We start from the raw sequence: 22,021 nt of genomic DNA, 5'->3' as shown, positions 1-22,021 counted from the left end.
AAACCCCTCCGATAATGTAACAAGGACTATTGAGATGAACTGATCACTATAAAGGGTTTGAATCTTCACATTGAATCACCAAAGAAAAAAACCCATCACAATACCTACAAAGTTTTAAATTTTTCATTTGTGTATGATATAGACTCTACTCCACTATTAAACTCTTTGTATCAAACATCACGACTCTTTTTTTGTAAAAAAATAGGAAATGTCAATGACATGTTTGATTAAGAAAGTTGGCACGAATTGATTTGCAATGATGCATCTTCTAGTTGGCTCCTTTATCGTATGTTTTTTTTCCTTCATTTCAAAGTGTCATTAGATATTGGTATCTAAGATGATAATGGCAATAAAAATCTTTTTGCTATCAAAAAAGTTATCACCTTTAGCTAAAAATATTTGTGATTATGTTCTCTATTACAAAATTTATAAACTAACCTTAGATCAAACATGAAAATTGCCCATTTGACAAAAATAGTATTGATAGTTAATTTTCTCACACTATTCATTAACCAATACAACTCTTTGCTAGACTACAAATGGACAAACATTAATATAAAAGTAACAATCACAAATACTAATTAGATTATAATGCACTTTTACTATACACCAACTCAAACATCTAAGATAAAACAAATGACTTGTTTGGTCTAATAGGACATTGTATGTTCCTTACTTTTGTCTCTCGATTATGCTTGTGTATCGACAAAGATGACATGCAATTGCATGTGAAGCCAATGCTTATTGATATAAAAGATGCTATTGTCTTAGCCATTCCCTTACTTATTTCCTTAAATAAGTTGGGTTAAATCGCAAGAGACCCAAGAGCTCTTCTTTTATACTTGCAAAGGACATAGCTTTTGGCATTGTGGTGAGTACAACTAGATGCTATTGTCATAGTCATTCCCTTGTTTTCTTAAATAATGTTGGGTTAAATTGCAAGAGACTCAAGGGCTATTCTTTTATAACTAAAAAGGGCATAGCTTTTGGCATTGTGGTGAGTGCAACTAGATGGATAAGCCTTTCCACACATCTCCTTACCCCATTTTGGGCAACCTTCATTGGATACTATCTATTTTCCTTTGCATAATAAAGACAAAACTCCACTCCATTGAAGGAAAGAGGGGCTTCACTGCTTGATTGAAGGAAGCAAGGCAACACATTTTGCTTATTTTTCCCTTAAAGAGTTTGGTTCAATCCATATTTTAACATTATAAATGCTCTCTCTATCCAACATCACCGATCTTTGCCACTATAGGGCCAAGGCTGAAACGCTACAAGCACTTGATGAGGCTTAGGTATTGTGCTCGAAGAGAAGGGTTTATGCTCACTTTAGTTCATCAAATAGAAGGAATATATAAGGTTTACTTTTATCAACTCTACAGAAAATGCATGCTATGATAAGCCAATTGTTCCCAACTTACCAATTCCCATAAAATAATCAGTGTGCCATTTGGTTTCATCTTTTCCATATAAGAGCTGACAAATGTTTCTCCGTATTCTACCAATGCAGCAAGGTTGCAGAGAAGGTGATAAAACGTGCAGCTACAGCACAAACCAATGCACATATACAGATTTGGTTACATTGCATAAATAATAGATGCCAATATCTGAGATGATATTGAGTCAATAATTTTGAACCTCCCCCCTTGTTATTTCCTTGCCAGAGACTAATCTTGGCTATTAATATACAGCTTTGCCTACACACTGATCCCGTTTGGGTCATGTATGAACTGGTACTTGTTGCCGCTACGAACAAAGAGGGTGCCTTGGAGTTTCTGCCCACAGTAAAAGAAAACGCCAATTGTCAATCCAATGCCCAAGAAGGTAGTAGTGTCATCAAATGCAACTCTGTATTACCCCCACATTAAAGCTGGATACCTGCTCTCCCCTTTGTTAACCAATATGGCGACTGAGCCTGTTCTCTCTCGTGTGATTAAGGCCTACGTTGCATCAGCCTTGTTCCTGTTTTGAAATCTCATAAAACACATCTTCACACCAGGTAACATCCAGATGCTTAGCATTTATCAAAACATCCTATATTACTACTGTGTACCTTGACTCTGAAGTTTGTATCTGACATTTTCTTTTCACCAATAAAAACTCTCCCTTCATTTCAGATAGTTGTTTTTCAAGTTCATCTTTGATCTGCACCGCGGAAATATAGCGTACAAAATAATCATGAAGAAAGTATAAGAATCTACATAATCTTCACCATTATTGAAAGATGCATTCCAGAAATTGGAAAAATCAAACCCCATATTTGTTTTATACATAGTCGCAGTAATCACTGGAAAGATGTCAAACCACCCTTAGTTTCTACTAGAAAGATGTTAAACCACAATTAGTTTCCACTAAAAGCAATGTGCATATAACACACATTTGCAATGTAAAACTCAGTGGACTAGATGACGTGCATGCATGCACCATGTCAATATGATCCTCAATACACGGACCTTTGAACATGAAGCAAATATTCCTCTAACAGCAGTGATCCCTGTGAATGATCAGACATTCGAACGTGAGGGCCAGTCCTTAGAAGGGTGGACTTATATTGGCTCCAAAACATGCTCCACTTCAGAGCTGCTCCACTGCTGAAAACACATTAGCTGGTGGTCTCTAACATCCCCCGCACACAACAAACTCTCGGCAAAGCTCATCAAAGATTGTACACAGAGAGGATGAGCATGAGATACTCCATGTTGCCTGCCTCCTCAATGGTTTCTCAAAGGAGTGAACTTCCACAATTTGCATCTGAAAGGGTGAACAACTTGATCAGGCTTTCATTGCTCATACTGGGGACAGTTGCAGATCCATTTCTTATCAAATATACCGTAAGTGATTAGTGTGCTGATTAGAAGCAGATCAAGTATAGCACTTGTATTAGGGGGGATCCTCCACTCATGGCTCATCAATAAAACATCAGCTTGTTGCAGTAGAGGATTCTTGATTGGAACTCCAAAGAGGGCATTGGCTAAGGATGTTGTTGCCAATACTGTATAGATATAAGAGGTGGTTTCCTGCATCTGGTTAAGGCTAATTTAGGAGTTTGGATGATGTTATTATTGGATACATTTTTAACGAGTTGGGCTTCTCCGCTTCTAGTTGTGCTCCTCTTGGTTAGCCACCTTGAGAGTACAATACAGACAATCGGATTCTCTGCGCATATGTGGACCACTATTCAGTTGCAGCCATGTAGATGTGGGTCCTTCAAGGAAACAATTGCTCCATCTCAGTATGGTGTCTGATGCCGTAGCTCGAGTAGATATGATTATCTTCCTCTTCCTGTCGAAGCTTGAAGAAACATATTGACAATAAACACAAGTTGCTTTTCATTTCTTCAGCTACACACGAAGATGCTCGTGCTCCTATCACCCACATCCTAGAGCGGGGAAATGGTAATGTCAAAGGTATGTTTCCATCCAATAGAGACATATAGGCCTACTTTTGTTCAATACAGACATGTTCAAAGGGAGTCTGCTTCTCACCTTTATATGCTCTAGGCTAACATTTCGGCATTTCCTTGAGACACCATTGATCCACACATGTACAATAACCTTGTCACTTTCAATGTTGGTATCCAACCAATATGAAGTGTTCGAAAACAAACATGAATACTTCAGCTTGCCAAACCCTAAACATGACAATCAACATTTAAACCCAATTTGACAGAGCATTTGCCTTGACAATTATGTACATAGTTCCAACACAATCCCACACTATTTCTCTCACAAATAGAGGGATTTATTATCATGAAATTATAAATACATAACTTTATTCAAGATAAAGTTGTCCAAAAAGTGTCCAAGGCTTGAGATCTCACAAGAAAAGAGATAATTTTAGCCTATTGTGTTATAGTAACCTATTTCAATGATATTTAGATTAAAAAAAAGAAAATGGAGTTATAGAGCTGCCCAACAAGTTCCCCATGCCAAGAGGAGAAGAATGACTACTATCCTTACTCCATACACACTGGCACCTCATGTTACATGATTGAAACTTGTCATTTTTGCAAGGACTAGAAGAATAGTTGCCTCCAAACTTGAGCTACTCAAATGTGTGTGCATGCGTGTGCACGCGTGTGTGTGAGCCTAAATAGCCAAATTAACTTTTAAAATGAGTCACCAATTGCTCCTTACGAAGTTTCAAATTTGATTAAGGAAAAATTAATCAATGATTGATTTATCATAAGTGAACTGCTCATTAGATGAAACTTAAGCACCATGCATGCTTTATAACTTAAGTGAGCTGCTTATTGGGTGTGAAACTCTCAGATGATCATTAGTTCTAAGGTGCAAACTTTCGAATGAATAGAAGTTCCACACCCAATAAGCAGCATGGCCAATGTTAAATCCTTCAATATTGGTGTAATGGTCACCATGTCAAGAGCTAGGGGTACAAGAATCGAAGTTTATAGCCATTGTTATTGAAGGCTGGAATTGCTTTGTCTAGGCTGCTACACTTGTCACCATGTTGTTTCAACTCTCTAGGATCTTGCATTTGATGGCTGACTATTCCGAATTCTAGTAAACTTTGTGCTTTGCTGATCTGATTATTTTCACTTGTGTTTTTGGATCTTGAGCTTTAGAGAGGATCTCCTATTTGGTGGTTGTGATTCTTCACTACAGTCACTTCATTGGTGCCCCCATTTCTATAACTTTCTACTACTTATGGAAGGGTAAGCCCAAGGGTACAATCTTAGGTTCAAAGGTATTAGAGACTAGACAAAAATGCTCAAAACATAATAGCTTGATTCATTCCCTTCTTGAAAGTCAAAATCATCCATCCCAGCCTCATGAAAACCAAAAATTCAGCACTGGCAAAGCATAAAAATGAAGATCAGACCCACTTACAAGTCCCACAGCCTCTCAGTATACTCTCGAACCTCCTCCTCACTAAGAAAAAAAGAAAGATGTACATGGTTGAAAATGAGCGATGGCTTCTTCCTTCACCTGGCAATTGAGAGCTCATATTCCAAGTGGCATGACAATCCTCCCTCCCCCCACCCGAAAAAAAAATACATACTCTCAAGCATCAGGTGACAGCATATGAGCCCCATCCCCTAGGGATTGATGAGTCGTGCTTACTTAATCCTCTAGATTGCTGAGTCAAGTTTTAAACATTTGATGCAAGGCTTTATTCCCATGCTTTGCCTTTTCCATCATGGGGACCCGCAACAACACAATCCATGGCCTGATTCCCCACAAGTTTCACAAGAGATATGCCACACTATATTACTCCAACTATCTTCTCGTGCCAGAAAAGAGTGCTCCAGAGTCGTGTTACTGAAGAAAGGACCTGCCAAAGTCAAGGAAGTTAACTTAGCAAGGGAAGGGGAGAGGCCTCAACTTGTGTCTATAGCTAACGACCTGACTAAGCAAGAAGAGGCTAATCTTATTGCTCTCTTGCAAAAATACATAGACGTGTTCACCTAGTCTTTAAACAAACTCAGAGGAGTCGATCTGAGGGTCGTAACGTACAACATCCCAATGAATCCTGACGCAATGCCAATAAAAAAATGACCTTACCCGATGAATCCAAAGCATGCTAACGTTGGAAGGTCAATGCTTGGACTTTATCATAAGTCAAAAACCTTCATAGCTTGGCAACAAATTTTTTGACTGCCTCGCTATTTTTTGACCACACAATCAGCTCAACATATATTTAGTAATTTTTTTCACTAGTTCTAGTTCCCATTGCTTGTGGCAAACTCTCACTATCCCATACCTCACTTTCTAAAGCCCCAATGAGTACAATCAAAGCCAAAGTGTACAAAATTTCCAAGAGTCTTCCATAAAGTCCTCACAATGTGAACAAAGATACTATAGAACCTTTGCACTAATAGAGCTATCCTAGCTAATTGATTGAGCCTATCCACTAATTCAAACTATTTTCCCTCACCTTGATTAAACAGTAACTCCAAAGTTAGTCATTTCTATACATTGATACATGTAAATTATTACGAAAAATTTACAGTAATTGATGCAAATGTCAGCCATTGAGAAACAAAAATGATAAAATCTGTGATTGAGAAATAAGCAGACCACAATAACCTGGGAGAATTTGAATCAACAATAGCACATTGGCATATCTATACTTCAAACAGTGATGAGAAAGTGAATAGTAATTAGTGCAATTATCTACAAGTTACCTTGTGCAAAGACTGCTTCTCCAGTTTAAGAGTTTCTATCGCCTTGTCCTTCTCTTGCATGGTTTCTGTTATCTGCCAAGACAAAACATAGCAAGATTATTGAGCAAGAAACATACAAACACATAAATCATCATCCTTTGATCAATAAGAGGACACAGGGATTATCTTGATGACAAAACTGTCAAAGAAAGTATTAAAACAGTTGTAGAACATGTACAACTGAGAGTATGCATATCATTAAGTGGCAGATATCATAAAGAGTGCCATAAAGAATGCCTAAGAAAACTATAAGCATCATAATTCTATGCTCCTCAAGTATCTGCTCCAAGAAAAGAACTGCACAAAATCAAATAAGCAAGAAAAGTGTCTACGAAATACCAAAATTTTCAAAGCCAAAGTTTTGTCCAGCAAATCTCATTTGTACTGCGTGTAACCTATAATCAAAACTTGAGTGGTTGTGTTAGTTATCTACCACCTTCATATATGAACACGTCTTATGTGTCTTAGCATGTGAATACACCTTAGTGTGTAAGTTTAGGATTAGTGAGGCCAATGTGGTGAATGAGAACAAAACTCTGGAATAAAGTGCACATCCTACGATTCCATCTCCTATTGCAAATGGTAGTGCCACAAAGAGGGATAGAGTGTGGATAGATGTTGGTGCTTCAAGTAATACCAACAACTCTATGGAAGCTAATGTAGAGGCAACTCAAGCAAGTGTCGGTGCATCTATGGATGGTCCAATTGCTTCAAGGACCCCTTTGCCACATCCTTCAAGGGGTGGGTATGATAATAGTAGGTCATTAGCAAGTGCAGCTACCATTGGGGGAGCAAAGGGATCATTGCAAAGGGCAAGTATTACAGCAACCCTTCAAAGACAAAAAGCGAAGGTAAAGGCTACTTGTGAGATCACGAGGTTGTTTATACACCGTGCCATCCCTTTCCATGTTGCATGCACAAAATAGGTGGAAAAAGACAATCCAAGCCATCAATCAGATTGGATATGAGTGGGAGGGCCCGTCCTATGAGGCTTTGTGCGCACATGAAAGCTATAGAGATGGATATGCAGCATTTGAAGGCAACTTGGCAAAAATATGGTTGCACTATTCTATGTGATGGATGGACAAATGTGAAGAGAAATTCCTCATCCAAAGAAACCATGTTCTTGTGCACCATTGATGCATCAACAATGACAATGATTACAAGTGGAAACATCATAGGCATATCACGGCTATCATTTTGGAAATTGGTGCAAAAAATGTCGTGCAAGTTATCACCAACAATAGTAGTAGCTATGTGGTTTGTTAGAGAGAGTTTTCTCTAAGATTATGTGGATTCCATGTGCTTCTCATTGCTTGGATCAACTCATGGAGGATTTGTAAAGGATTGGATGGATAGATTGTGAAGATATGTTACGGTTTGTACTAAGAAAACATAGAATATACGAATACAAATAAAACACAATAACTCAGACAATAATGCAAAAACGCAAAATGCAAAAATACAAACACAAACAAAGAAGAAAGAGAATTGAAGCAAATGAATCAATGCTGTAAATGATGGAGAGAGTGTACAAGATGCTCAAAGGCAAGCCATTGAGCAATGAGAGTAGTCAAAGAGTAACATCTGATGAGCTAAAAAATGCACTTTTTAAAACAGCCCCAAAACTTGTAATTACCCAAAGATTCATCAAATGGTGCACAGTCTTAGAGATCTATGTCCCATAACACAAACCCTAATTTGAAAGGATCCACTCATCTATGAATAGACAAGCAGGCCACCATTCAATCTCATCCTTGTTTGCAAGTTTCCACCATCAGTTCCTTAACAAATCCTTGATAGCACAAATTTGGTAGCCTGTCAAGGGATGCATCTAGGTGACTCTGTGCATATTTCCCAAGGAATAACCAAACATTGTGGTCTAGTATATCCTGAGTACAACTTTGCAAGAGAAGCTCCACCTCATGCCCACAAGGATCAACTTGAAAGAGGGATCCTAAAATACTTCTAAGGTTTCATAACAAAGTTCTAGCATTGGTTGTGGATAGTTGGTTATGCAAGACAATCTAAAACAAAGGGAACTAGTGTCGTACTTGTTTCAAGGAGAGTGAGAAACAAGGGGGAACTCAAGTATATCAATCTCTCTACTTGTAGGGTAAACTCTTGCTCTAGTCTCCTAAAATGAAACTAAGGTTCTAGGACAATACTTCTAGGGTGTGGTCAAATATTCAACTCTTCGTAAAACTTTCTAATCTAATGTCTTTTGTGGACAATCTCTTAGCTAACTAAGACCACACTACCATCAAATGAAATCATTGGTAATTTACCGTCCTACTTTTCACTAACAAAGAGTTTTCTTAATTTTATAATTACATATCACATTAATCTAAAATACACAAATAACTCCCTTGATTGGGCCTTGTTAGAATACATTCATTCACATAATTTAATACGCATAAAAATAAAATGGAAAGAAAATATTTGATCCAAAATAAGTTTACAAATTTTGTCTTATTCCATCAATTTCTAGTTCATTCCATAAAGAGGACTTTGCCCAAATGTAAAACCACAAGTTTCCTCCCTCAACTAGTATCATGTTAGGCTAGGAGACCTATGTCAAGCATATAGGGGATTAGAATAATCCTTGCATGCATAAAGTATTATAGCCATAGCCCCTTGGGTGCCAAGTGCCTTAAGTTCCTCATAGCTAATAATAAGTCCCTTCTAATAGCTGTCCAACCCTTGCTGATTGCTGCCATGTCATCACCAGCCCTTGGCACCCTGTCCACTATTGCCATCTTGCTGTCTAGCCTCTTCTCAAGCATCATACAGCTTGTATTTACTGCAATGCAGGCTCAACTTGCATCAAATCTTCCTCCTACATCTATCACCTCGCCTCCCACTGCAACCAGCGAATTGGGGTCATCTTTAGGCAGTTACATTGCTGCATTTACTAGTTCCAATCCTAGAGATTGCTATGTTTTGATTTCCAACCTGCTGCCCTTCCACTTTCAGCCTCATCTTAGCTTTGAATGGTGGTTACAGCACTCAGGATCCATCTCTAGTGGACATCACACATCGACACCTCCCTCAGTCCGCTCCTGCAAGAGCCACCAGCTGCTAGACAGCTTTGCCCTTGAGCATCTTGTACACTCTTTCCTTCATTTACAACATTATTCATTCATTTCAAAGTCGTATTTCTTCTCTGTTTGTGTTTGTGTCTTGTGTTTTTGTGTTTTTCTGTTTTTACATTTGTGTTTTGATCATGGTCGTACACTCAATGTTTTCTTTTGTAAACCCTAGCATATCTCCACATGGTATCAGAGTTGGTGCTCTTCTAAAGAGTTACATGAGGCTATTGTGGACTGCTTGGTTTGTTCCTGATTACACTATACATCATGTGCCGATTCACAATGTCTCTAACCACTTCATCTTCGAATCCTTTTATGCTTTCTTAAGCTACTCCATCAATGGATGCTCTGCTGAGGCATCATGGTCTTGATTTGGAGCACAATGCTCTATCTACCAAACCAACCTCAATCCCTTTTGACAGTGGTAGTACCACAAAAAGGAGGTTGAAAGCCGGTCTTCCGTAGGGAGGTAGTGCAGTTTCTCTACCCCCTAGTATCCATGTTCATTGATGGTTCGCTATTGATGCGGTGGATCTTGGATCTCCCCCTCAATTAGTCCCTCATGACATCTCTAACCGGTTCAATCATTATCTTACCCTAGGCTAGTTTCTTAGGCATCCTAGGTCAATCCTTAGGAACCTTCAGCTAGTTTCCTTTAGGCTTAGCTGCACTTTTTGAGTCTTCTACTACACACTTCCTTCTTTCATTTACTTCCACTACATCTAACACTCATTTAGATCTCTTTTTCATTTAATACAACATCCAAAGCATCTCAATATGAAACATTCGGTATGTAGGTTTCTTTCTTGATCCTTTCATGTTGGGGTTTGTATTTTAGTTAGGAATAACATTGCAAATATTTTACCAATCCTATCGAGGCTGAAGGTTTGGTTTTTTTGTTCCTGACTTGGTGAATATTGCCTCCATTAGCATGGAGATGGAGACAATATCTTCTCTCTTGAGGTCGGGCATCCTTTTCCCTTATCTTGGCATCCATCTTTCTTTCCTTTTGGTTGTTTCGTTTTTTATAATTTAACCATCATTTCCTACACTACTAGTTAGTTTACTTTCCATGACAGGTGGACTATTGCTTTGGTGGTTATGCCTTCGCATTCTTGGCTAGCATTAGAGCAATCTCTTGACGTTGAGTTTCGGGCTTGCCTATGCCACTTGGTTAATATTGGACCCAAGATTGAATACGGACATATCTTGACTACCTTGGTGGTCAACCTTTCCCCGCTCTTCTAGTTGGGGAGGGTCAAGTCTTTCTCCTTCATCCATTCTATCTATTTGCATAGTGGATTGCTATCCTAGTGTTTTTCGACTAGCATGGAGCCATCTCTCGAGGATGAGATTCAAGCTTTCCTATACCACTTGGTCAATATTGGAGCCCTCTCCAAAGAGATCAAGTACAAGTATGTTCTACGTATCCAGATGGTTGATTCTCCCTTGGCTATTCCGACCAAGGGATGTCAGGTCTACCTTCATCTTCATTACCAAATTTATCATGGTTTTTAATACCACACAAACACTGACATCAGGTTCCATCTCCTTCAGTATCGACATCCATGGTTGGGAGGGGGTTTCTACCCTTTCTTAGTATTCTATAAGTTTCGACATTTATCTTCGACATCAACCTCCCTTCCTTGTTGTACCTCCCCTTTGCATTGCATGATCATCATCATCTTTGTAGATGGGTGCTTGGGCAAGTAAATAATTTTTCTACAAGGAACACTATCCAAGTGGCACCACCTTGTTACGTGTGTATTCTAGGTATGTAGCATTAGGTTGTGAGCTCTTGTCAAAGTCTGATGGAGACATAGGAGTTTTAGCAATTTAGGTGCATTTCTTTATTTGTTGCCTTCCTATGTGCATTCCTAGGCCAATTACTACTTTCCACAATTTGCCTACACCTGTCGGACATTGTTATTATCATTTGAGATTTTTCCAACATCAATCCCTTTTTTTGGCATTTTTCTTCAATGATCAGCATTAAATGCTTGTTGCCAGCTTTTTTGGCACCTACTGGTGCAAGCTGGCCAGATTTGGGCATTTATGGCTATTTTTAGCCAAACCCCCCTCCCCCCACTTGATAGACACACACACTCTTCAATCTTCAGTCTATAGTCTTCCCTTTGGTAGGCGCACACTCCAAATTCCGACTTGCCATGCTTGGTGTTGCTATCGTCATGAACTTGATCTAGTGCCCTCATTGACGCTTTGGGCTGTATGCATGGACTGATTAGTCCATCATCATTGTATCAGCATTCTTCTTCAATCAGTGTAGTATTCTTCCCTCATCTTTTGCTTCCTCTCTTTCTCTCTTTGACGCTTTGGGCTGTATGCATGGACTGATTAGTCTATCATCATTGTATTAGCATTCTTCTTCAATCAGTGTAGTATTCTTCCTTCATCTTTTGCTTCCTCTCTTTCTCTCTCTTTGCTTCTCTCTATGTTTGTGTTTCTCTTCCGTTGCGCACTCTTACATGGTATCATCACATAAGTGAGGATACAGTCTAGAGATTTCTTGTAGAAGAGTAAGTTTTCATCACCGGCGAGCAGCCCAGATCTTCAAAACGCAGATTTTCAGCCTGCATTTACTCGTTTACAGCCCCTATAGGCAGGTCCAGGATCCATGCAACAACATTCAGGCATCAAGCGGCGTCTATTTCTACGTACGCAAATTTGCATTTTGCAGGTGACCACATCTTGGTGCGGACGAAGCTTGAATCTTTGTATCACTACAAAACGTTTGCCCACAAGATTTCTCTTGAGAAAAAGTTGTGGACACTCAATCTTAATGATTACTCCTCTATGAAGGAGCACATCACAAAGATGGAGGACATGAGAGGTAAGCTTGCCTCTCTTGGTCAAGCAATATCCTCTAAAGACATGGTTATGATCCTTCTGACTCAGCTGCCATCTCCTTGGTTCGATATCTTCTACACTAGCCTTATCACATGGAGGACCCACAAGACACTCTTATGGGAGGAGCTTTCACCACTTGTCTTGGAGCATGATGAGCGACTTGGCTCGTTGGCAATGGAGCCTCTTCTCACATGGCCTACAAATAGGATTTGCCTTAGGGTCTAGGTGCCAAAGGGGGCACAATCATCATTGATGACAACTATACGATTCCCGTTCGAGGTTTATTGCTAGACAAGCAATCTTCTTCAGCCAAAGTTCTCTATGTACTGCATTTAGGTTTTAACCTATTGTCTGTTCATGGTCTTACACAACTAGACAGTGGAGGATACTTCTACAAGTGTCATTCTTTGGACAAGATCCTAGGAGGGTGGGCTTTACATTCTCATAGCCTTAGCCACGAGGTCTTCCCATGAGCTTGGGCTGGTTTCACATACTCGTTATGGTCATCTCAATTTTGATGCTATCCGACGGGCTTCTCAGAAAAAGATGGTGGAGGGACTTCCTAATTTCCCTCCTATTCACACTTTGTTCCCTGGCTATTTGAGGGGAAAGCAATATAGGCAACCTCATCCCTAGGTTGCCACTAGAAGGGCTTCTAACACGCTTGACTTGGTTCACACCGACCTTTGTGAACCTATGGGCACGGCCTCCCTTGGGAAGCCCAAGTATTTGATGCTGATTTTCGACGACTTTAGTCGTTATGTGTGGCCTTATTTTTTGGAGTACAAGAGTGAGGCGTACTCCCATTTCTACAAGTGGAAGGTGATTATGGAGACACAAACCAATTCCAAAGTTCGTAGTGTACGAACTGATCATGATAGAGAGTTTATTCTAACCTCTTTTCTTAGTTTTGCAAGGATCACAACATTCGGATGGAGTATACCCATCTGAATACACCTTTGGAGAATGGTGTGGTGGAGCGTGTGAATCGCACCATGCTAGAGATGGTCCGATGTTGGACCATCAGAGTTTTCCTTATTCCCTTTGGGGTGAGGTAATGGCTACTGCAGTTCACATTCCTCTCTTTCTCAGCCTTTTAAGCAACCATTTTCCAACTTTTGTGTTACAGGACATAACTCTCTACGAGGCTTTCTTTGGTCAAAATCCCTTTGTGTAGCTTGACTCAAAGTCTAGGAAGCTCATCTTTGTGGGCTATAACACTACCACGAAGGGCTATCAACTTTATGACCCCAAGACGCAGAAGCTTGAGGTGAGCAAGGATGTGATCTTCGACGAGGCTTCAACCTCCAAGGGTCCTATTGATGGTTCTATTCCAGGTGATTCTTCATCATCGATGGACCCTCCCTCACCCTTAGTTCCTCTCCTTTCTTCCACATTGCCTCTTAGCACTCCATCTTCAGCTCCTCCCTCTCCTTCTCAACCCTCTACTCTCGCTTTCCTACCACCCTAGATGGATGCGACTACTACTTCTTGGTCGCATACTTCCACACCTTAAGCCTCCCCTCTATAGTCTTCTAGGACTAATCTATCGTCAAAGAGGGAGCCTTCTTCAGATGAGGAAGATTTATCTTCCCTTGGTGAGGGGGAATACCTTTCACAGACAGGTGCATTGCACGTACTGGAGGCTACTTATTCTCCCTCCCAACAAGATGAGCCTATTTGGATCTCTCATTAGTATCGACAACTCATGCAGGATTCAAGTGTTTCTCACTTCCTACTTATTCTACAAGTCCACGCAGATCAACTCGCTTACAGGCCTAGTGGAATAGTTCACTTTGTGTGAACTATGCTCTTATTCTTCATGCTAGTGAGCCTACTACAATTGAGGAGGCTCTTACACAGGATATTTGGTGTCAAGCCATACAAGAGAAGCTCGATTCTATCAAGCATAATTAGACTTGGAAATTGGTTTTGTGTCCCTTGAAGCGGAAGGTGATAGGTGTAAAGTGGGTCTATAAGACCAAGTACCTTGCAAATGGCTCCTTGGACAAGCACATACTATTCGGATTATTTTGGCTCTTGCAACCCACCAAGACTGGACTGTTTATCAGATGGACGTAAAGTCTCCTTTCTTGAATGGTATCCTTGAGGAGGAGATTTATGTTTGACAATCTCCAAGTTTTCTTATGTAAGGGAAGAAAGACCATGTCTACAGATTGTAGAAGACTCTCTATGGCCTGAAGCAAGCTCCTTTTTTCTTGGTACCAAAGGATTGATCGCTTCTTTCTACAGAGTGGCTTCCATTGATCAGCTCATGATCCCAACCTATACTTCAAGGTTGAGGGTGACAGTTGTGTCTTGCTAATCTTGTATGTGGATGATCTTATCATTACAGGGAGCTCTATTCAAGAGGTTGATTGTACTCCACAGATCTTGGGATCCTACATTTATTCCTTGGCTTGGAGATCTATCAAATGGCATGGGGCATTTTTATTTCGCAGCACAAGTGCATTTTCGAGCTTCTCTTGGAGTTTGGTATGGCCGATTGTTGGCCCATTTCTTGCCCCATGGACCCTAAGTCCAAGCTTTTGGCAGTTGGAGCTCCCCTTATAGATGCCACCTGTTATGGGTGTCTTGTTAGCTCCCTCATCTGGCTTATTCACACTCGGCCAGATGTTTCTTTTATTGTGGCATTGTTGTCTTCTTTCATGAATGCTCCCACTCAAGTGCATTGGCAAGTGGCCTTGCGGTTTCTTCGTTATTTATGGGGGACTCGATCCTACGGAATCGTGTATGAAGAGGGGGTTACTCTCTCTAGTTGGAGTGACGCTGACTGGGCAAGTGATGTGGATTCGCGACAATCCACTACCGGTTATGCCTTCTCCCTTAGATCGGAAGTTATCTCATGGAGCAGCAAAAAGCAGCCTACTATGGCCCTTTCTTCTACAGAGACAAAGTATCGCACATTATGTTCTATGGCTATGGAGGTAGTTTGGCTTCGCCGCATATTCGCAAAGATTGGTTTTCCTCAATTTGGACCTATGGAGCTGCGTATGGACACCCTGAGAGATCTAGCTCTAGTAAAGAACCGCGTGTTTCATGCTCACACGAAGCACATCGAGGTTCAATATCACTATGTTCAAGAGTAGATCATAGATTCTGAGTTAGCAGTGGCCTATCGTCCCACTGAGGACAACGCAACAGATCTCTTCATGAAGCCTTTGCCCCAGGCTTCTATGCTTTATCACATGAAGTTGTTGGATCTTTAGACACTCCCAAGATCTGAGAGGGGGTGTTAGCCTACCTATGTTGCTTGTATCAATCTATTATTTCCTAGTTGTGAGCTTCTATTACAATCTAACAGAGACATAGGAGTTCTAGCAGTTTAGGTGCATTTTCTTTATTTGCCAGCTTCCTATGTGCATTCCTGGGCCACTTACTACTTCCCACAGTCTGCCTACACCTATCGAACATTGTCATTGTCATTTCGGAGTTTTCCAAGGTCATCCCCATTTTTTTTGCCATTTTTCGTCAATGACCCCGGCATTAAATGCTAGTTGATGAGCTTTTTTGGCACCTACTGGTGCAGGTCGGCTAGATTTGGGCATCCCCTCCCCCCCTCTACTTGATAGACACACACAACCTTCAATCTTCAATCTTTCCTTTGCAAGTGCACACTCTGATACTCCCACTCTCGATACTTGGTACTGCATTGTCATCAGCCTGATCGGGTGCCCTCACTGACGCTTTGGGCTATGTGCAAGGACTAATCAGACCAGCATCATTATATCAGCATTTTTCTTTAGTTAATACAATATTCTTCCTTCATCTTTTACTCTCTCTCTCTTTTTTTAGGCACGAAGGCCCTAGGCCACTCTCTCTCTGTCTCTTTCTGATTACAAGAGGCACGAAGGCCCTAGGCCATTACTCTCTCTCTCTCTCTCTCTCTCTCTCTCTCTCTCTCTCTCTCTCTCTCTCTCTCTCTCTGTGTTTCCACGGGTGGTTTCTTTACCACCCACCACACCTCCCTACTTCTTCACCCTTGTACTTCATCATCAACACCCATGAGTGATCAGGATAGCTTGTCTATTTTGTGATGTGGTGGATCTAATCATTCCTTTTATTTTCTCCTAAAGGCATACATTACTCAATAGGACAAAAACTCTTATTTAAAATCCTATTTTAATCCAATGTCGTTTCATCCACCTTTGTAGGTCTTTGTAGGCCACTAGGCAGCTGATGAGCACCCTTTGTCCGATACCTTGCCCTCTCTAGGATGACCACTCGGATTCCCTTGCTAAGATAATGATCACCTCTGTAGTCTTGGTAGGCCACTGGGCAGCCAACATATATCCTTTGTCTGATGCCCTAGCTGTTTTGGGGTGGGATGCATCACGCCTTGGGGTAGAATGGAAGTTTTTCTTATACTCCCTTTCTAGTTGCAATATTGGGTTTGAGAGGAGGTGTTGAACTTTAAAATATATTATAAACTAGTAAGCTCTTTAAAACAACCCCAAAACATGTAAATTACAAAAAGTTTCATTAAACGGTACGTGATCCTATAGAGTGTCTGTCCCCCACAAGCCAAACCCTAATTTGGAAGGATCCACTCATCTATAAATAGACAACCTGCCCACCATTCAGTCTCATCCTTATTTGCAAGTTTCCCCCTTCAGCTCCTCTAGTGGCTATCTAGCCCTTGTCGATTGCTACCACATCATCACCAACCCTTCGCACCCTTTCTACTGCTGCCACCTTGTTGAATTCAACCCCAAAGTCGATGTTGGCTGGCTGGCCCCTTGGAATTTCTTAAAATCAATTATCAACTATTGAATTCCAAGTCCTAGACCGCGAATTCTAATCACACTTCCAAGTTGCCTGTTAAACCCTCCTAGGACTGAATTTGTCTCAGATCTTTTGAGGCAATCTATGAAATGGCTGAGAGAATAGAGAGGAAGCTATACAGAGAGAAAATTTAGAGATTGCCTCTACACCTTCAAGCCCCAAACATATTCCATAGTAGCAACATGAGCATTAGAGGTTGTAATCTTCAAGAGAAAGTGCATCAGAAAGGTTTGAATTATCAATAAAAAGAAGGCTTCTTATCCAAGACGGGAGCCTTAAAAGAAAACTATATATTTGAATAAAGACCTCACCCCTGCCCAATTGGCATGTAGGAAAGGGCACATATCTAGGTTCTAAAAGCTCCCAAAGAAAAAGTTTCCAACAAATCATGATAGATAGGTGACTATCATGAGGACATGCATTTTTGAAACCTCACTTAACATGTGGATTAATTTTTAATCACATGATTAAGTAAATGTTGCAAATGTGAGGTGCAACTCAAATTAGAGTAAATTTATGAGCTCAGAACTCGAGAAGATCAAGGGACGTCAAAGGCAAAAGTTGCTATAGTTATGTTGCACAGGTACTTGGTGGTATCTAGTGTCAATTGTTGGCCTAGGTCATTCATTTGGCCATAATTGTCAGTTGGTGACACTAGAGATGTGGCGTTTAATGGTACCTAACACCGACCTAATGGTCAAAGATGGCACAGAGTGACCCGAGAGTAAAAGATGCCTAGCCAATTTAATTATTGGCTAGTCAAATAATTTCTCTTGACATTGAAATAATTATTAGATTAATTTTCAGTAATTAAAGACTGAAAATTAATATTTAATGATGGATAATGTTGGAAAAAAAAACCATTTGGGAAGGCACACTTGCCCATACAGGCTAGTAAAAGGTTGAAGAAGAGGAAAATCGAGATCATTCTTGCTGTAGCAAATATGAGAGAGCTGTGAGTAGCCATGGCCAACCTATTTTCAGCCATTATAGCCAGCCACACGAATGAGTTTTGAGGAGGCGATTGCAAATTCGGATCCTCCACAGCTAGGTGATTGCATCCAAGTACAAGGTGACAGCTGATTTGGATATCTCAGCTGTAGATGACAGCATTTAATGCTGTTGTGGCAGGGCAACAACTACATTTGACTGATTTTCAATCATTCTTCGCAACAAAACTCTGAATTTTCTCTCTCTACAACTTTCTCTCTCATCTCCCAGCCATTTCACAATCTTGCTCCAAAGATCTCAGCATTTGGACCCTTGGAGACTGAGAAATTGCAAATTTTTCTGCCATAAACCCTAATTTACAGCAAAACTTAGGGTTTAGCAGTAACCTTAGGAAGTGTGCCAAAAATTGGAAGCTCCAAGACTTGGATTTTTCAGGGCTGAAGGTGAATTTCAGCTAAATTCAGGTGGAGGACTAGCCAGCCATTGAATTTGCAGCATTTCCATCGTCTATGAAGTAGGTGAAGACCAATTAAGTGCCTGAATCAAGGGGCAAATCAGATTGAAGACTTACTGGTCACTTTGGACAATAAGGAGATTTTGGATTGCGAAGGGGATCAGGAGAATCCCATTGTAAATCAACTTCTTCTTCAATAAAGCTAAAGAAATACCAAAAGGGGCGAATTTTGGGGCAATCAGGTGTGCATTGTCCAAGATCATCACCTGATGACATACCCCCCTCTTGAAAGAAGCAAGCGACCTCGATTGCATGCCACATATGCTAACGGATGATGACGCAAGACGATAATAAGATTCTCCATGTTATTAGTGTCATCGCATGTATCACTTGCTAACAAATGACACAATGCGATGGCAGGAGTTTCCCCACTACCATTTCTTCCATTGCAAGTTCAAGTCTCACATAGGTGGAGGATCACATCCTGTATCCAACTATGGTTACTAAGAGCCTTTCTAATATACATGTTTCCTGATGCAACACAAGGCGATAGCACGTATCCCCGAACTATTAGTGTCATAACATGTATAAGCATTCAACTGAAGTGTAACAAATACAGCTTCAAAGCACTGAGATTTCATTCAATGGCACACATGTTAATGCTAAGTGTAAACCATACATTGCGCATTATTCGATAAGATACAATATTCAACTGTACAATAGAGAATGTGCATTGCTTCAAAAAGCATTCTAAGTCACTATAGGTTCCAACAAGAAAGCTTATTGGTAAACTTGCAATAATTGAGGTCAAACTTCCAATTCAGCCTCTTCCATCCATTTGGCATCCATTGGTGAATAGTTCTTGAACTTCACCAAAAATCTTCTTATAACTCTACCTTTCACTTTCCTATCCTGATGTGCTAGGATCTGCTCAGGAACTAGAATCTCATCTATTCCTCTACTTTAGACTATTTCTCTTGAACCATATCTTCTAGCACTTCACCAGTAAAAGGCCTCAATTCTCTAGCAATTTCAGCCTATATGCCACATCATTGATCTTCTCTAAAACTTGAAAAGGGCAATAGTAACGTATATTCAGCTTTGGAAACAAGCATTCCTTGCCCTTCTGTTTTCTCAAACGTACCTTTTCAAAACACAATAAGACCCAATCATCCTTTTTGAACAAGAGTTCTCGACGATGACTATCAGCAACTCTTTTCTGTTTAGCTTGTGACTTTTCCAAGGCATACTTGACCTTTTTATGTGCTTCTTCCCAATCTTTTACATAATGATCTGCTTTAAAAATGTTATCTTTTGTCTGCAAAATGGGAGGCAGTTTCTTTTCACCTTCCACAATCTCAAAAGGTGCTTTGACAATAGATAAGTGTATTGTATTATTGTATGCATACTCAACCAATGGCAAGTAGTGTTCCCAAGAAGTCTTATGGTCTGAAACATAACACTTAAGTAGATCTAAAACAATCGAATTTGCTTCTTCAGACTATCCATCAGTTTGTGGATGGAAAGAAGATGAAAATTTTAGCTTAGTGCCCATGTTTTCAAACAATGCTTTCCAAAACAAGCTAGTCATTCTTGGGTCTCTATCACTGACAATTGACCGTGGCATTCCATGGTACTTGAAGATATTATACACAAATATTTTTACCATGTGTTCTAACTTAACCTTTTTCCTTAAGAAATGAAATGTGCCTATTTGCTGAATTTGCAAATGATAGTCCGGATTCCATCATTCCCTAAAGTTCTTGAAAGATCAAAAATGAAATCCATCGCAATACTTTCCCATGGCCTTTCTGGAATAGGTAGTGGTTGCAATAACCCTTGTGCCTTCTATCTATCGAATTTGACCTTTTGGCATACAAGGCAAGATCTGGCATATGCATCAACATTAGATCTCAAGGCTGGCCAATAGAAGAAAGTCTCTACCACTTTGACTGTAGTATCTATACCACGATGTCCTACATACGGTGCAGCATGACTTTCTAATAAAACTTTTGGCCTTAGTTGTTTTGTAACGCATCGTCTTCCGTGCCTCATGGTAAAGCCTTCTTTGAACACATAATGATCATGATGTTGGCCATTGATCAACTGTTCATAGATTTCAGAGAAATCTTCGTCATCAGCATACTATTTCATATCATTCAATTTATGGTGATAATAAATTGAAACAGCTGACACCTGTGGTTTGCAAGATAAAGCATCTGCAACTACATTGTTCTTGCTTTCCACATGCACTATCTGAAAATGAAACATAGATAGGAAATTTGCCCCAACGCATGTGTTTCTCTGACAATTTAGCTTGTGTGAGAAAGTATCTAAGTGTTTGATGATCCATTTGCACTACAAAATCAACACCAAGCAAATAGTGCTTCCAACTAGAAAGTGCATGGATCATAGCCAATAACTCTTTCTCATAAATTTAGTAAGTCCTTTCAACGACAAAGAGTACTCTACTCTCGTATGCCACAACTCGGCGATTCTGCATTAATACAACACCAATGTTGTTTCCACATGCATCACACTGCACTACGAATGGCTTAGATAGATCTGGCAAAATAAGTACTGGATCTGTAGTCATTTTCCCCTTCAAACATCTAAATGCTGATTTCTCTTTATCAATCCATTGCCATTTAACATCCTTCTTTTCAAGCACATGTAAAGAAGAAGCAATCTCTGCAAAGTGTCTTATAAATCTTCTGTAGTAAGAGCATAAGCCAAGGAAACTACAAACATCATGAACGGTTTTCAAGTCTGGCCAAGCAACAATTGCTTCTATCTTTGCAGGATCCATCTTCACACCATCTTTAGAAACTATGTGCCCAAGGAAGTGAATCTCTTCCAAAAAGAATTCACTCTTCTTGCCATTAATGAGCAATTTGTTACGCTTAAGCTCATTAAAGACCGTAACTAAGTGTTTTCTATGCTCCTCTTCATTCTTTGAAAAGATAATCATATCATCAAAAGAATGTGCCAACGAAACTTCGATAAGGGCAGAAAATTCTATCCATCATCCTGTTAAACGTGGCAGGAGCATTGGTCAATCCTAGTCCTTGAAATAAGATCTATGGTATGATCTTCAAGCCTCTCAGGGGGTAACTGTCCTAGTAACGAATTTGAGAAACAGTTGTTGAATTTATCCAAGAAATCCCTTCTACTTTTATCTAGTACAGACACATTACTGTCAATTTCATTAACTTGCTTTGCAAAAACTAAATACGCAGAAATATGAAACTTCATTACAAAAGTAATTGCATAGGCAAAAACAACTGGGACAAACTCTCCTTTAAGCTTCACATCTAACACATGAGTCTTGCTCCTATGTACAAGAGTAATCATTCTATTGTAAGTATCCAAGATAGCATGCTTCCTATGGCACCATGGAATACCCAACAGAACATCATAGCCCTCTAAAGGCATAATATGGAACTCCTCTGTGTCCACATAGCTCTAGATGTGCATACGGAGTTTGCCCAGAATGGGGGTGATAGGTTCAATATATCCTGGGCATGCCAAATCAACCTGTCCAACTGGTCCCATTTTCTCGGGACATATACCCAGCTTAGCTACCAATGCCGATGAGATAAAGTTTGCATGAGCTCTAGGATCAAAGAAAATAAGCACTGTGGAATCTCTGATCTTTCC

General features: G+C 40.0%; 1 protein-coding gene across 2 annotated transcripts in view; it reads right to left on the bottom strand.

Moving 5' to 3' along the window:
• Positions 1 to 1,316: 1,316 nt before the first annotated feature.
• LOC148021923 (uncharacterized) overlaps positions 1,317 to 22,021 on the bottom strand; it is a 59,963-nt gene continuing 39,258 nt past the window's right edge. For both annotated transcript variants that reach the window (XM_087697459.1, XM_087697460.1), the window contains exons 4-7: positions 6,152 to 6,223; positions 2,057 to 2,148; positions 1,882 to 1,965; positions 1,317 to 1,778 (exon numbers count right to left, since the gene is read on the bottom strand). In XM_087697459.1, the coding sequence (XP_087553585.1) occupies positions 1,944 to 1,965; positions 2,057 to 2,148; positions 6,152 to 6,223 (186 nt within the window). In that variant the 3' untranslated portion in view covers positions 1,317 to 1,778; positions 1,882 to 1,943. The remainder of the gene's footprint in view (positions 1,779 to 1,881; positions 1,966 to 2,056; positions 2,149 to 6,151; positions 6,224 to 22,021) is intronic.

This window comes from Lygodium microphyllum, chromosome 17 (genome assembly GCF_053477565.2).
Source record: "Lygodium microphyllum isolate KBCC chromosome 17, Lygodium_microphyllum_v1.1.10, whole genome shotgun sequence".
NCBI classification, from domain to species: domain Eukaryota; kingdom Viridiplantae; phylum Streptophyta; class Polypodiopsida; order Schizaeales; family Lygodiaceae; genus Lygodium; species Lygodium microphyllum.
The sequence above is the reverse complement of the archived record's forward strand: the minus strand, read 5'-3'. Positions and strand labels throughout refer to the sequence as shown.